Source organism: Netta rufina (genome assembly GCF_964035555.1).
Source record: "Netta rufina genome assembly, chromosome: 3".
Classification (NCBI taxonomy): domain Eukaryota; kingdom Metazoa; phylum Chordata; class Aves; order Anseriformes; family Anatidae; genus Netta; species Netta rufina.
In genome coordinates this window covers 46,282,524-46,297,639 of record NC_140125.1, presented here as the reverse complement: position 1 = coordinate 46,297,639, position 15,116 = coordinate 46,282,524, and the positions used below count along the sequence as shown (strand labels likewise).

General features: G+C 37.3%; 1 protein-coding gene across 2 annotated transcripts in view; it reads left to right on the top strand.

The window, feature by feature from the left end:
* SMOC2 (SPARC related modular calcium binding 2) overlaps positions 1–15,116 on the top strand; it is a 145,336-nt gene that overhangs the window by 37,581 nt on the left and 92,639 nt on the right. For both annotated transcript variants that reach the window (XM_084283354.1, XM_084283353.1), the window contains exon 2: positions 6,382–6,553. In XM_084283354.1, coding sequence (XP_084139480.1) covers positions 6,382–6,553 — 172 coding nt within the window. The remainder of the gene's footprint in view (positions 1–6,381; positions 6,554–15,116) is intronic.

The following is a 15,116-nucleotide window of genomic DNA, read 5'->3' as shown; positions in this document are numbered from 1 at the left end:
ACAACCCAACAAAAATGTGTGCGCACACACACAAAAAGCAAATCCACCTTCCCACTCAGTGAAATTACATAATCTGATTTATTTATTTGTTTTCCCAACTATCACTGCTACAGCTGGTAAGAGGTATGATATGTTACACACGAAAAATCACATGAAATATAATGAGGCAAGGTGGGGAGGTCTGTGTTCAAGAGTTTAACAGACTCCTTTGCAATAAAATGACATCTCAGTAGACGTTAGGGAAAATTGTCCCTTCTGTGTTCTCTCTGCAGATCCACAAGCAGCTCCTGGACATCTTTGATAAATTTCTTTGATAAGTTTCTGAAACCTAAAGCCCACCTTGGTTTTAACCATCTGGAACCTGAGGTTTTGTATGTTTCTTCCCCTTTGCTTTTCCTTTGGCACTATACTCTGAGTTAATCTCACAGGACTCAAAGGACTTCAGCCATTTACAGGGGAGCTAGTTGAACAGACTCTCCAGTTCATAAAGTGTAAGAAACATTTCTAGTCTATGATGATCCATTTTATCCTAAGTCAGATGAATCTTATCCCCCCCCCTCCCCCAATCCAATTTATTTTAATTCCTGAAAATGGGAGTCCATGCAACTAGTTCCACATTATAAAATCATGACCTTGACTTGCTGTGTAATATTTAGCTGCCTTGGAGAGTGCTGCATTATTGTAACTGAATATATATATATATTCTAATTACTATATATATATATATATATATATATAACAGAGAAGTAAATTTCAAGCAACAGATGTTCAGTTTTAGATAGCCTCACTGAAATCAGTAGTCTGCTCTAAAAGGCAGACTGTCATATTGTTAGTTAAACATCATTGCCTTTGTCTGAAATACACATGCAAATATCACTTTACTTATTATAGCCTGCATGTGGGGGTAGATATATACAATGGTGTGTGTATACACATACATATATATATATACACATATGTATTACTATTGTCTAACTCATTTTCCCATTGTGGATGATCCCAGAGGGAACAAAATATTCCTAGTTTGGAGGTTTCCACATCTGTCCTTCAGGCAGCTATCAGAAAGAAACAGTGTGGCTACATAAATCACTGCAAATCAGCACATTTTTCAACAGCACAAAGCCCTAAGCACAGAGCCACTTTATAGCATACTGCTCCTTAGTTTGTTTGCAGACCTCCCATGCCAGCAGCAGGCAAGTCAGACCATTCTGTTCAACATCTTACAGTAACCAGATGCGGGATAAAGAAATTGCCTTTCAAAGCTGTAGTCTGCACTAGGCTGTTCCAAGCAAAACAGTGATGACTAGCATCCATCTTTTCTCTTCTACTTGTCTATCAGGACTTTTCAGCCTCAGACCCCCAGCTTGAAATACTCTTCTCCCGTGTTTTTTTTTTTTTTTTTTTCCCCAAGCCAATTTAAACTGCATTTTAGAATCATAGAATCATATTAGGTTGTGAAGCAGTAGTTTTCACTTTTTTGGGGGGCGAGTCTGTATATCAGTTACAAAGGATTCACAGAATGTAACAGTAAAAAACTGTTGTCAGTTTTTAGGTTAAAATAGGTTTAAGTACCTACTGTCAGTTAGGCACCTACTGGGGATGGATGATCGTTTGGACATGTAGGTATATGTTGACTTTCCAGTCATGCATTGTTTTTCTTGTGGTATACTATATGATCTGTCTAGTGGAGAGTGGTTAATTGCTCTGCCCTGTAGATGGTGGCATCCCAGATCTGTGCATTGGAAATGCAGAAATTTACACGTAACTCATTTTTATCTGAAAACCTTTTTTTTTTTTTTTTTGGCCATAAAGATGACAAGGAGGCAGGATACAGACCAGAGGGAATGAAACCAAATCCCTGCATAAAAGTGGATAATGTAAGGTAAAAAGAAGATACATTTTATGCCATGGTAGTGAATGATTTTATGGACATGTTATCTTGATAAATGGTTTAATAGCTCTGTAAGAATAGGCAACATAATGCCTATTCTTGAGGTCTGGACTGCAGCATGTTGCTTGTGGCTGAATTTAAAATCATCCTGATTTTCCACAGCCCAGATGTGGGACAAATGACAAGAACAAAGCTGGAAGTTAAAGCAGAGCAGAAAACACAGCTGTATAAATAATTTTCTCCAGTATAAGCAAGGTTTCTGGTACCAATAACTTCATAATCTGACAATGCTAGTGTTACCAAACTCCAGTAATGGAAGGATGAAATGACACTGGGACCACTTGTGCTACAGGAGGACCTTATTTCACACGGTATTAAGAGCCTTTGCTGTATGTGACAGTGAAGGAAAATACCAGAATTCCATGGTGCCTGAAAGACACGATTGTAAAAAATATTTTATCCATGCTCATATCTTTCAAGTGGGTACATGCAGCTTATATTGAATTTTGGTTTCATTAACTGAGGTAAGTTTAATCAAGAAGTCTTTTGACATGGTCCTGTTACTGTCCTTTCTTTCACATAGAAATACTGTGTGAGAGTTTAAAACAGTGCCTAGTGTAGAATAGTAGGCCATTTAAAAACTGGATATTATAAAATATAATGCATTGAAAAGACTGAAACAAATTGGAGGCTATAAAAATATTCTGTAATATTAAATATAAAGCAGGAGACAAGTAAATGTCAACTCCACTTAAGGACTCATGCCTATTAGTTGGTAGCATAAGTTCAAATTTGCTGTTGAAAACAATTTCTGAGACTTGACTAGGCTGGTTTCTTCACTGTTAGGGACAGGAACACCTCTCTATTGAAAGTGGTTTGCATTTTAACAGGGTTTAGTCATAACTGTCCATTTTTTGCCACTTGTTCAGAATAGTTCCACCTCAGGTCAATCAGCTATTGTTGGCTTTATCTCAGTTGCTACCAGCAAGCAACAAAAATACTGCTTTAAGCTTGTCTTTCTGTGAATCATGTGTTTTTACAACAACAGATTTGTTTGTTAAATGAACTTAAATATAGAAATAGATGAGCCAGTGTTCAGGGTGAGCAATGTTCAGGTCCGTTGACTCACATTTTGAATTATCTTTCTCTCTAAACTCTCCTACTTTAAGCTAAAGGAATGTATTCACAGTAAAGTACAGCCCTAAGATGTACATCAGTATGATTCCAGTTTCTGTGTTACTAACTCTGCTTGTTTCTGTTTAAACATATAGCAAATCCCATGAGAAATCTCCTAACCCTTGCTTATTTCAGTGTTTTTATTAGCTTTGACATATTTATCTATTCTTTTGGCCACATGTGAGTAAGCAATGCTGGTTTCAACTTGTATCATCATATGCTGCTGTAGTAAAGATGACAATGGAGTATCTTCCAAATGCCAATCACATAATTTTTATTTATTTTTATTTATTTATTTATTTATTTTTTAAGTACAGTTTCTAGGCTCTTTTATATGCTATATCTTCCTTGCAATTGCTTGCTTTTTTGTCCTTCCTGCTCTTAAATCCCTTAGTTACACTAGCTTGGTGGAAATTGTTTAAATGTACAACCCAAATTCTCCACTGAGGTTTGGCTAACCAGCAAACTATTCAAGTGGTTTTGTCTCCTGGGTATGTCTTCATCCTCTGCTTTTCCAGGTTGCTTGAATATCCATGAACCCATAATTTACCCTAATCTCCTCTAAGGCTTTGAAATAATAAAATACTTAAATAAAACCCTTTGGATAAATGCCCTTTAAAATATAGTTTTATCTGTGAACTATCATGCTCTCAGGGGAGTGAATTTTGTTCCTCAGGCAATTAAGGGGATTTTCTGTCCACTGTGTTACTGTGGTTTGTCCACTGTGATCAGGCATACCCATCTTAACTCCTGCATCAACTCGGAACAGGAAGGATGATGAAAGTCTGGAAGAAAAATGGGACAGAATCTAGCCTGTTTCTCTGTATGCATTTTTTTTTTCCAAGTCCTGTGTTCAGTTTCCTCATCTACCACATGGTATTTTGTGGGTCATGAAACCTTCCTGTGCATTTGAAAAATAATTCTTTGCCCAACAGGGACGCTGCTGAGGATAAATTAGAGATGGCAAAGTGCCTAGCCATTACAGAGATGGAAGGAGTAGTCTTCTAAACAGAGAAATCCTTACTTCACAAAATAGGAAAAGGGAGATTGCTTGACTTACCATCACTAAATCTACCAGGGACATTTGAGGCAGAGCAGGGAGCTGGATTCAGTTTCTGTGCCAGAGGCCCCATGTTGTCTATTTTTTCCTTGACAAATCCTTTTCACAGGCCTGGCTAGGTCTAAACCTAGAGTCCTGCAGATGCTCCAAGGTTGTCCCTTCTGACAGCTTGTCTCACACACGCAAGAGAGAGATGCTTGGAGGGCCTTACCAGGGCCTTTTGCAGCTCATCAGGGCACCTGGCCAGGCCCTGGAGACCAGCATCATGTGGAGATTGTTCAGAGACACAGGACACTGTCTTCACTGTTGCTTGTTTTGCACATAAAGAGAGACAACAGTCTTCCCACTGTGCTCAGCTAATTATAAATTCCTGTCAGCAAAATGGATCTGCAAAATAGCATTGGGGTGGGGGTAGGAGTGGAGACGGACATCTCTTTCCCACTGCTGAAGCTCTAGAGCTAAATTCCAATAAGAAAGATTAGAGATTTCTGTGTAATTTCTAAGTAATTTTCTTTTGAAGCTAATTAATGTTAAAAATGAAGAATTGCTCAAAAGTATCAGGAAAAGGAAGCTTTCATCTTTATGTTACTTTGCCACTAAAATATAAAAAAAATCTGGTCAAATCCCAACCATATGATTATTATTTTAAAGTGATACTTTTGAGATTGTGTCTCCATTTCCAAGCATACTCTCCAGAAAGGCATCTGTATTTCCTCACATTAAGTGCTAGGAAATGCAAACAGACCAAAGTTTAAGTATGAAAATTATGGAGATTTATGACTCTCTTTATACCTTTTTTTTTAAATTTTATTTTATTTTTAATAAAACTCAGGGAAGCTACATGTAATAAATCTTCTGATTTTCTGAATTTATTACCTTGTACTGCTCTTTGTTGCTCAAATACCACTCTGTCACTTTTTTTTTTTTTTTTTTAAATCTTCTTCCTAATAAACTTTGTAATCTAAAGCTTAAAATTTTCTGTACCTGCGGTTTATGATGGTGAAACAGCAGCAACGAAAATGTTTTTTCAGCTGGATGAAGACCTTTTCTTAGGTCCATTACCTTGTACCTCATGATGCTTGGGAGAATGATTATCTCCTGGTAGCTATATGCCTTGCATAACTTTGTGCTTATTCAGAAACAGAAAAATGATAGAGAAATTAATCTGAGGTCTCAGTGGTTTCACCACCTTGCTCATTCCAGCCTTTTGGGAGCTTAGAAGATAAAATACTATCACCGGCATGCAGCAAGCAACTGATTAGGTTTTTGGCAGCATGGTTCAGGGTGAGCAGCTCCTTCTCAGAGTACCAAAGATGACACCAAGCTCCATTGGTCATGCTTGTGGTTCAGTGTAGCTTTGTGGCAGAACTAGAAAGGGGTGTGTCTGCTGAAATTCCTAGTATAAATCCCTATATATATATTCCTATACTCACTGTCTTCTAGAGAAGATGAAATTTAATTTCTGAGAATGGGAGAACCTGTGGTGTAATGGGCAGAACTGACAGGATTTGAGTAGCAGGGGTCTTGCAGGGCTCTCTTGTATGAGAGGAGACCATGAACTGCTCTGTGCCAGTCCAAAAAGTACCCACCCCAAATCTGTAGTCCACAGGTTACCCACACTGGCTCAGGGACACCCCTGATTGACTGTGGCCCATGGACAACTTGTGCCCAGACAGGGACATCCTTAAATGACTGAAGCTGTGGATGATCCATGCTAGAGCTGGGACAGTGCTTAAAGGAGTAATAAGAAGTTTTTGCTGCTGGGCAGCAACTTCAATACAATTACGAGTTGAGATGCATCATGCAGCAGATCGCCTGTTTCAGGTTTTGTCTTTGTAGCAGGCCTATGGGGGGGGAAGACACGATTGTGTCTATACAATCTGCGTTTCCCTATTCAGTCTTGGCATGTTTTTTTATAGGCAAGCATACACAGAAATAGAAATGTATGTATAAAATGTATCTGAAATTTTTGAATGTATGCGTTTCAGGAATAAATGATCTGTTGCATTTCGTATGGTGCTTCATATCATTCTCATACCTTACTTATTTTCTCTTTAGACCTCTTGCACTGAGGCAATTGGAAATATTACGGGTATATTGATTTAAAAAAATCTTACTTGGATCTTTAGAACAGAGCTTTCTTTTCATTTTTTGGTAATATTTGTATGTGTTCCTTGGGGAAGGGGATCATGAAGCAGTTTTCACCTGAGAATAGCATTCCTACAGCATTAATATATATATATATATTTTTTAGTTTCTAAGAGTGGACCAAGACAAAGACAGAGAATGCAGCCTGGATTGTGCAGGTTCTCCTCAGAAATCCCTTTGTGCATCTGATGGAAGAACATTTTTGTCTCGGTGTGAATTTCAACGAGCAAAATGCAAAGACCCTCAGCTGGAAATTGCATACCGGGGCAACTGTAAAGGTGAGCAAATCAAAGCTTTCCAATAGTTTTCCTTGATCATAATGCAAAGTAATAGACTTAAAATAGCTTTTGAAATTTAATGAATATTGAGAACTAGTAGTGCTATACTTGCAGTGATGTACAGCTGACTGAAAGCGAGTAGGTTGAAGTTTGTCCTGTCAATTCTGTAACAATGTGCTGCATGAAGATGAATCTATCAGCAAAAATATGACTCCCTCACCCATTTACACTTTAAGTGACTATTAAGGAAATTATATAGTTAGGACCTTATTCCTGAAGGACCATCTCATTGGCAGACTCAGAGTAACTCTCAAGATTGTTGTCTCCTGAGATTTCTTGTCTACTGCAGTTTAGTATTTTGAGTTAGAGTTAGTTGAATTCAGTGTATGTTTCCTAACTGGTATTGTTAACTCAAAAAAAAAATCTAACTTGTTGATGTTGTTTTGGTTTGTTTCAGAATGTAATCCCCCCCAACATAGTTGTAGAATTGTGGGATTTTTTTCTACAAAACTGAAAGTTGTGTAAACCCTCAAATGGTGTAAATCTGAAATTCAGTTAAATCATTTGTAATGCTTAGAGCCCTCACAGGCCATACCTAGCTACATCATCTACTCTTTTACTTCTGAACTCTGAAGAAGCTGTGCAACATGCGACCCTAGTGCTTCAGTTCCAATTCTTTTAAAGTATACACAGGTTAATCTTTTCACTTTAGAGTAGGCTGGTGCTAGAGATTTCAGTTGACATGCTAAGAGAAACATGCCATAATAACTCACTGAAGTGTTGGGTGATTCCCAACACAATTAACTACTTTTAAAATGTAAGAATAGCAGCACTCATAAAGATTTACTTTCCCTTTCTCTCTGTCCAAAAAGAGCAGGTGGGAGGAGAGAAGGAAACCCCAGGGACCACACAGGTTCAACCTCTAGGAGGCAATTTTCCACATCATCTTTCTCCATTAGCTCCAGAAAGCCTCTGAAGCATCAGGACTGTTTCAAAGAGACATTCTGTCTCATCTTCTGCCTAGATGAAACACTGTGCTCATTCTTCAGCCCTTTAATAATAAGCCATTGTATTAGCTGATGGATCCATTTACTTATGTGAACAAGGATAACATAATGAAGCTACCTGAGTCAAAGTTTTTGTTACTTTTATGAACAACAGAGAGAATTATTTAAAGCTTTGTTCATTTTGTACATTTAGAGCATTATACGCTTACGCAGAAATGAGTTTTCCAAAGTGTTTTTCTTTCTGCTTTTATTTATTTTATTTATTTATTTATTTATTTTATTTAATGTCATCTTCAAGATTTTTTTTTCCCCCCATAGGGATACATTTAATCACCTTACCCAAAATGTATCCAGAAATGCTGACATTTTTTATGCAGTCAACAACTACAATTTGGAGAAGTGCTCATTTGATTTGATTTTTTTTTTTTTTTAATTAACATGCAGCATGTCAATATAATTGTAGACTTGGAATTAGACACCTTAGGCAGCTTAAATGTTTCTAATAACAAATTTTAAAGTGTCTTTTTTTTTTTTTATTATTATTATTATTCCTACTTGTGCCTGCAATCATCAGAAATATTTCAAGCTGTAACAAACAAGTTTTATAGAAGAAAAAGATGATTCACTGGCCTAGCAGCAGTTTCAGTCTTAGCATTACTACTTTTGATAGTCCCATCAAACATTTCCCTACAAGAGCTGAGAAAAGCCTCAGATTAAGACCCCTTTTGAGACAGTTGCTTTTGTGTGGTGACTTTTGTTATTGCAGGTGATGCTTGACCAAAGAGGAAAGAGTTGTTTCAGTAGGGTTAACCAAAAGATGATGGCTCAATTCCAGGGCAACTTTCAAGGTTTCATCATTTGTTTTCATTCTGTGTTGCAATGAAAACAAATTCTTTTGGAAATGTTCATCCGTCCCCCTAAAAAACAACAAAAATAATACGTTAAAACATTGGTTTTGAATGAAGTTTTGAAGTTGTTAATGTTAGTGATGTTAGTGGAAGAAACATGTATGTTTGCCTGTGGAAGTTATGAATGGAGAAAAGAGATGAAGTCATCTTTGGTCCCTGTTATAGGATTCACAACTTTAAATCTTCTCATCCATCATTGATCAGAAAGGGCCATCTTAAGTTTAGATCTGCTTTCTCCTGTCTTCTTTTCAGGTAAAAATCTCTGTTCAGCCCCCAGAAATCTTGTCTGAAAGGGAATGCTTCCAGGGACAATTTAAATTAATCATAAACTTTGTGACCAGGTTTTTGTGCAGTTCAGTTTATTCACTACAAATCTAAACACCTTCACAATATATGCCCAAAACTTTTCGGAATAATTTTGAGTCCATCATTTCTTTTTTTATATATTGAGAATGTGGATTTCATTTTACATTGATAAAGGAAGTAAGCTTGAACCACAATGAGATTGATGCCTGCTTTCTCCCTATATATATCTTTTTTCTTTTGAAAGCCATATTTGGATTGGCTATCTTTATTCCTCCTCGCTAGTTCTCAGCATTTGTCTGATCTATTTGATTTAAATGCTGAAATTACAAAGGGATAGTTTTGTTTAAAGATGTCTTGTTTCCTTTCTCCTTTATACTTCTGAATTCAAGTTTTGTTCACAGCCAAAGTAATCAGCTCATGTAATACTTTGGAATTACAAAGGAAACAATTTTTTAGGGCCTGAATCTTATAGCTAAATGATAAAAAACAGTGGCAGAACTTTATATGTTTTCTTTTCTTCTACTGCTGTCTTTCTATTTCCAATAGCTGTAGCAGGGACTGAAATAGCTTTAACAAACCTGAAAATGAATAAGCTTTCCCCTCAGTTCTGAAAATGAATTCAACTTTGACAAAACAAGCATCACAAGTGACTGCTTTCATAGTGTATTTCTTCCTTCATTCCTTCATTTGTTCCTTCCTTCCTTCGAAGTCCTCACAAAGTTTTATATTTCTTTTTTTATTCCAATCCAAATATATATATATATATATAAAATATATAATATATATATTTGGATTCCAGGCAGTGATGAAATCTGTTGCTAAACTTGGAAAAGTTAAAATAAGTTATAATCTTGCTAAATTTCCAGTCTGCTTTTGCAGTTTGAAGGGTTCGAGTAATCTTTGTAAACTGTAGATGGACATTCACATTTTTGGATACTTTTCCAAACAAAATCTGAACTCTGAAGTTCTGGAGTTTTGCCACTTACTTGACAGAGAAGTTTACTGTGCAACAAGATTATGAATCTAATAAATAAATGTATGTTGACAGTTGAGAAATATTATTTGTGTTTGGGGGACTCTTAAAGTATCACCTGTGACTGCGAACCACTCCACACACACAAATGCTTCACAGTAAATCTGTCCCTGCATACCCCAAGAAACAAACCATACAAGAAGTGAGAGAGCAATGTGCTTGCTTTTATACAGTTCAGAAAGACACAGAGGCTATGTCCACACTACTAAATTAAACATTGCCAGGACACAGTATGACTGTCTTCTTTGGTAAACTGGACAAGAGATTCCTGCTGCACTTTGAGCATGGGCCAGCTAGTGTTTTCCACAAGACTTTATCTACAAGGCTTGGGAATTATCATGGGCCAGGGACAGTCCCAGGCAGGCAACATGCACAGAACCACTTTCTTTTAAGGATTTAAGGCAATTCAGCCTGAGAACTAAGCTAGCTGTTTTTACTGGACTGCCCTGGTACATGTCAGGGTAGATCTACTCCTGTGGCTAGCACAACCTTGGGCACGAGTCCTTTAGCACTTAGCCTTTTTCCCTCCACTATTACTGGTGAGGACGGCACTGGAGTGCTCTGGATGTCACACAGGAAGGCTTGGTAAGTTAGAAAGCTGAGCCCTCAATACTCTTAGTCAGAGCATGTGAAAACTACAAGACAAGTTTCTTACTCTTGAAAATAGAACCAATCATGCAGAAGAACCATTTCTGTGAAGAAAAAAAAAAAAAGAAAAAAGAAAAAAAAAGTTCTAACAGTAAAAAGAAAATAACTCCTTTAAGTTATATCCCTGAATGATGCAGCTGCCCATTATGAGCAGAGTTTTGCCTGTAGGACCAGTAGCTACTGTCTTACAGTTAACGGAGATTTTACAAGATTTGGGACATGGCAGAGGTTACCCCAGAAGGCTTTGCTTGTGTGGAAGCTGAAGCACAGAAGATATCAACTAAAAACAGCTTTCCCATCAGAAGTAGGAGACGTATGCTCTGGAGACCCCTTGTAGCCTTTGCAGAAAAATTCATCTCGGATCCTTGAGGAGGAAATCAGTGGGGCCCAGGCGACACACTATTATTGCCTCTATCTCCTATCAGTGTCTGGTGTGTAGGAGAGGTTGTCATGGCATAAAAAATTCCTCAGAGTGGGGATGTGATGGAGGAAGGAGAAGAGTCCAGATTACCTCATCTCCATCAATGTCCAGACAGAGGTTTGTATCATTATGCCTGACCTAGCACTGCTTTTCCTTGGGTTTATCTTTTAAATTGGAAAATAAGGCAAATAAAACTCATAACAAATAGATACTATAAATGTGTTTTGCCTTATGATAATGACAACGCAGAATAATACGTTCATCCTATTTAAGGCATCCTTATGGCATTGATGGACATCAGAAGTTTAAGTTTTGATTTGATTTAAGTTTTGATTTGTTTTCATACTGCTTAGGTATGCTTTTCATACTGCTTAGGTATTCATCTTTGTCACCCTTTTCATTCAATATTATTTTGAGGCTGGCTTTCTGGTGACTAACAAATCCCTGAAAGCTTGAGGTTAGACAGTAATGCCCTACAAGCTATGTGCATTTTAGCTGGTGCTCAAACACATACTGTGCTACAGCTAGAGTTTGAGTGTCCTTTTGAGGCTGTGCTTTGGTTAATTCCCATCTTCTTGAAGACAGAAGTACTGCCCAGTTAAGAAAACAGGGGATGTGAAGTAAGGCCTTCCTGAACCCACCTCACCTCAAAGGAGGTTATAACTCAACTCTTCTATACATACCACTTACCATCTTGGAACAAAGCTTTGTGAAACTTCAGAGAACCTTAGAGGAAAATTCATATTGTCTTCTGAAAATTCTCAAGTTTTAGAACATACTGGCTTCAACAAATTTTGCATAAACAGTCTGTGCAGTTCAGACCATCAACAACATACAGGAAGAAATAAATTAACACATCAAATGTTTAGGGACTGACACATATGAAATAAGGCCCTTGAGCCACAGAATGGATAGTACAAACCTGAATGTGCACAGAGGTGTAGTCTTGGTAACTACTGCATGTACTCAAACTTAACTACACGCATAATTAGTGTGTACTTTGCTCAGTGAGGACTTCCTTCTTAATCTGACAAATGTAAGGCTGAATGTGTGTCATAAGTCATGATATGGGACTACCTGAAACAGGGGGCTTGTTTAGGTTTTGTTTTTCATGGAGTATTTTGTATATTCCATTAAAAAAATCTTTTTTTTTTTTTTCTTTCCCCTGTGTTTAGAATTACTCTGTAAAATTTAGTCTCATCACTGTAGAATGCCATTGTACAAAAAAAATTCAAATTTTCTATTGTCATGAGAATTTTGCTTTATAGATTAAAAAAAAAAAAAGAGAATGCGTCAATAATTCCTAGACTCTTGTCAGTTTCCTCAATGCTAAAATCAATAGACTTTTTTCTATATATATATATATATATTTTTAGCCTCTGTATTCACAAAACTGAACAAGTTTTTTTACCCGTGAACTTCCAAAAGTGAATTCATATTTTTCCTGCGGCAGTTTTCAAGTAATTTTAGGCTTTTCAAGTGGTTTTCCATGACATTGAATAATGTGTATTAACTTTTAAACCTGAAATTATGATGCTGGGTGGAGTTGAGTGGGACTGAAGGTTTTTTTTTTTTTTTTTCAAAAACAAAACAAAACCCTGTGCTTCTTTTCCCAGATTTTTATTTTTATTTATTTACTTATTTTAAATAGCAACAAACTTAGTCCTAGCTAGGTTAGTGGAAGATTTGGGATCAATGGAGTTTTTCAGAGTTCAGGAACTTTGAATAACTCAGTTTCCATTGCACAGCCTTTCACCTCCCACCTCAGCAACTTCAGGTCTCCAGTGTACAAATTCTATTAGCTGACTGCATCTTCAAAGCAAGCTCTATCTATAACAGGAATGTCTGGTGGAGAGAACACAGTTTTTCTCTCTCTTGGATCACCAAAAAATGGTGACTAGCTGCCAGCAGCAGGTCAATTGGCAGTTTTGCTGATGGTGTGAGGGTGAATTGGAAGAAGTAGCACTTTAGTTCATCTGGGTAGTTTGAACTTCAAGCATTTAAATTACTTACATGGATGTGTGCTGAGATTTAGGCAGTTTGTCAGGAGGCAGCTGAAAAGCATGTTCAATGCCTGTGACTGAATTTTAGATGTCTGTGGCATTCTCATTTTGGCTACTGAGAATTTTTTGCCTGAACAGCTAAGCCTCCATCTCCCATGGAAATTTCCCTCTTCGAGTTAGCTGAGGGGAGTTCCTGCTTAAGTTTGCCCTGAAGGGCACTGAAAGATAATGGACGCACAATATCTTTTTTCCTTCTTCTCCTTCTCCTTCTCCCTTCTCCTTCTTTTTTTTTTTTTTTCTTTTCTCTTCTTATTCTGTAAATAACAGTAATGAAAACTTGTTCCCTTTGTTTTTAAGTGAATGTACCATGCCCACAATTGGGGTATTAGAGACCATTATTCTGAATCTATTCAGTAAGTAGCTCAGTAATAATATTTGGTATTCTCATGTTGTAATCAGTGGAAAAACAAGTTTATATGTACAGTCCTGTCAGCATATTTCAGCCCTAACCTAGACTTATTGAAACATTCCAGCCAAGGAGCTTGGATTTGTTGTCCATAACATTTCTAGATTCTTTACCAATACTTAATAAATAATAATTCTGTAATGGCTAGAGGTTTGATATAAATTGTTCCTCGCTGTAAGGTTGCAACTGCCAATTTGCATCACATTTCCCTACTTCACTGTCATCATGTAGCAGCAACCTGAGTTTTCTGGGAACTGTTGAACTGGCCTGGGGACCCATGTCTGAGTGGCTCATACTCAAAATAGGAACTTATGTAGCTTTACACAGAATGATAATTTCACTTGTGAGTAGCTTGGCATTTATTTTGGCTGGCACACAGGGTATGCATTCAGAGGTAGCCCCAACAAATCTTTGCTGCTTCCTGAGCACCAAGGATAGCTGTCACAGACACCAGCGTTATTGGTATTCTATAGCTATGGAGACCCTCTTTCTCCATTGGAAACCCTAGATAGCTTATGTTTAGCTTAACTTATTTATGGTATCTTAAAGAGCCTAGCTGTTTAAAAATGCCATTCTTTTATGGGCTACCATAGACATAACAAAAGGTACTATCTTCATTCTCATGATTCACATAAAGAACTGGAGCACATCAAAGTATGAGTGGAATTTCCCATAAAGATGTATTTTACTATTTACTATTTGCTTTACTTAGAAGAGAGAAACACCCAGCATTTCTGTTTTGTTAAAACAGAGCTTTTAGCAATAATGCAAAGTTTCACTCATTTGAATTATTAGTTTGGTGAATGAATTAAAGATATGTTTGAATGTTATGAATTGATATGAATTAAATATCCAAGGACATTTCTGTCCTTGGATAAATATGCAGATATGATATTCCCATTTTAAAGAGAAAGGATTACAGTTGTTTTAAGCTTGCAAATAAATCTCGGTCCCATAACTCACGAATGTAAGCGTCCTTTGTGGAAACATTCTTGTTGCCTCATAGCTAAGGAACTGCGTTGTGAATGTTGGACATGGTTTTTGAGTGCACACCTAATCTCGTATTCCCTTGGAGTCTTTCTTCCAGCTCAGGTTTGCTTGCAAGCCAGGTGTGAACTTGACGTGTGCCTGCAGTGTCCAAACACATCAGTTAGGTCAGCATGTGGGCAGAGACATTGGCTCGGCCAGCCCACCTGCTGCCTGGAAGGAAGCCTTGTGGGCTGCATTTGGGAGCCAGACTGTGCTCCTGAGACGTCTCGTTTGGAGAGAGAAAGTCACAGTGACTAGGTCTATTTTTTTCCCTACCTCCAGTGAAAGTGGGACTGGACCAAGATGTCAATCTGTGAAGTAAACCTGAACATATAGTGAAAGCTTGCACAGTCTGCATACTGAAAGCAAAACAGTTTTCACTTGTTCTCCTCGGCTCTCCATTTTCTCTCTCTCTCTTTTTTTTTTCTAATGTTTTTGAGGAAAAAGGAGGAAAAAATTTGTAAGTGATATCAGTAATATCAGTACTTTTTTTTTTTTTTTTTTTTTTTTTCCCAAAAATAAACCCTTTCCTTAGGAAAAAAAAAGTTTTGGGCGCAGATTTTTATCTTAAAATACTTTTAACTAGGAGCTGTCTCCTCCTTTTCCAGACCTATTTTCTCACTGTGAATACTGCATTTAATCTGTAGGATGACTGCAAGTTTCCAGATGCACTGCTGGCAGTCCTGCTAATACAAACCCTGTTCAACTCTAACCTCACTATAGCTTGTTGAGCCTTCATTTA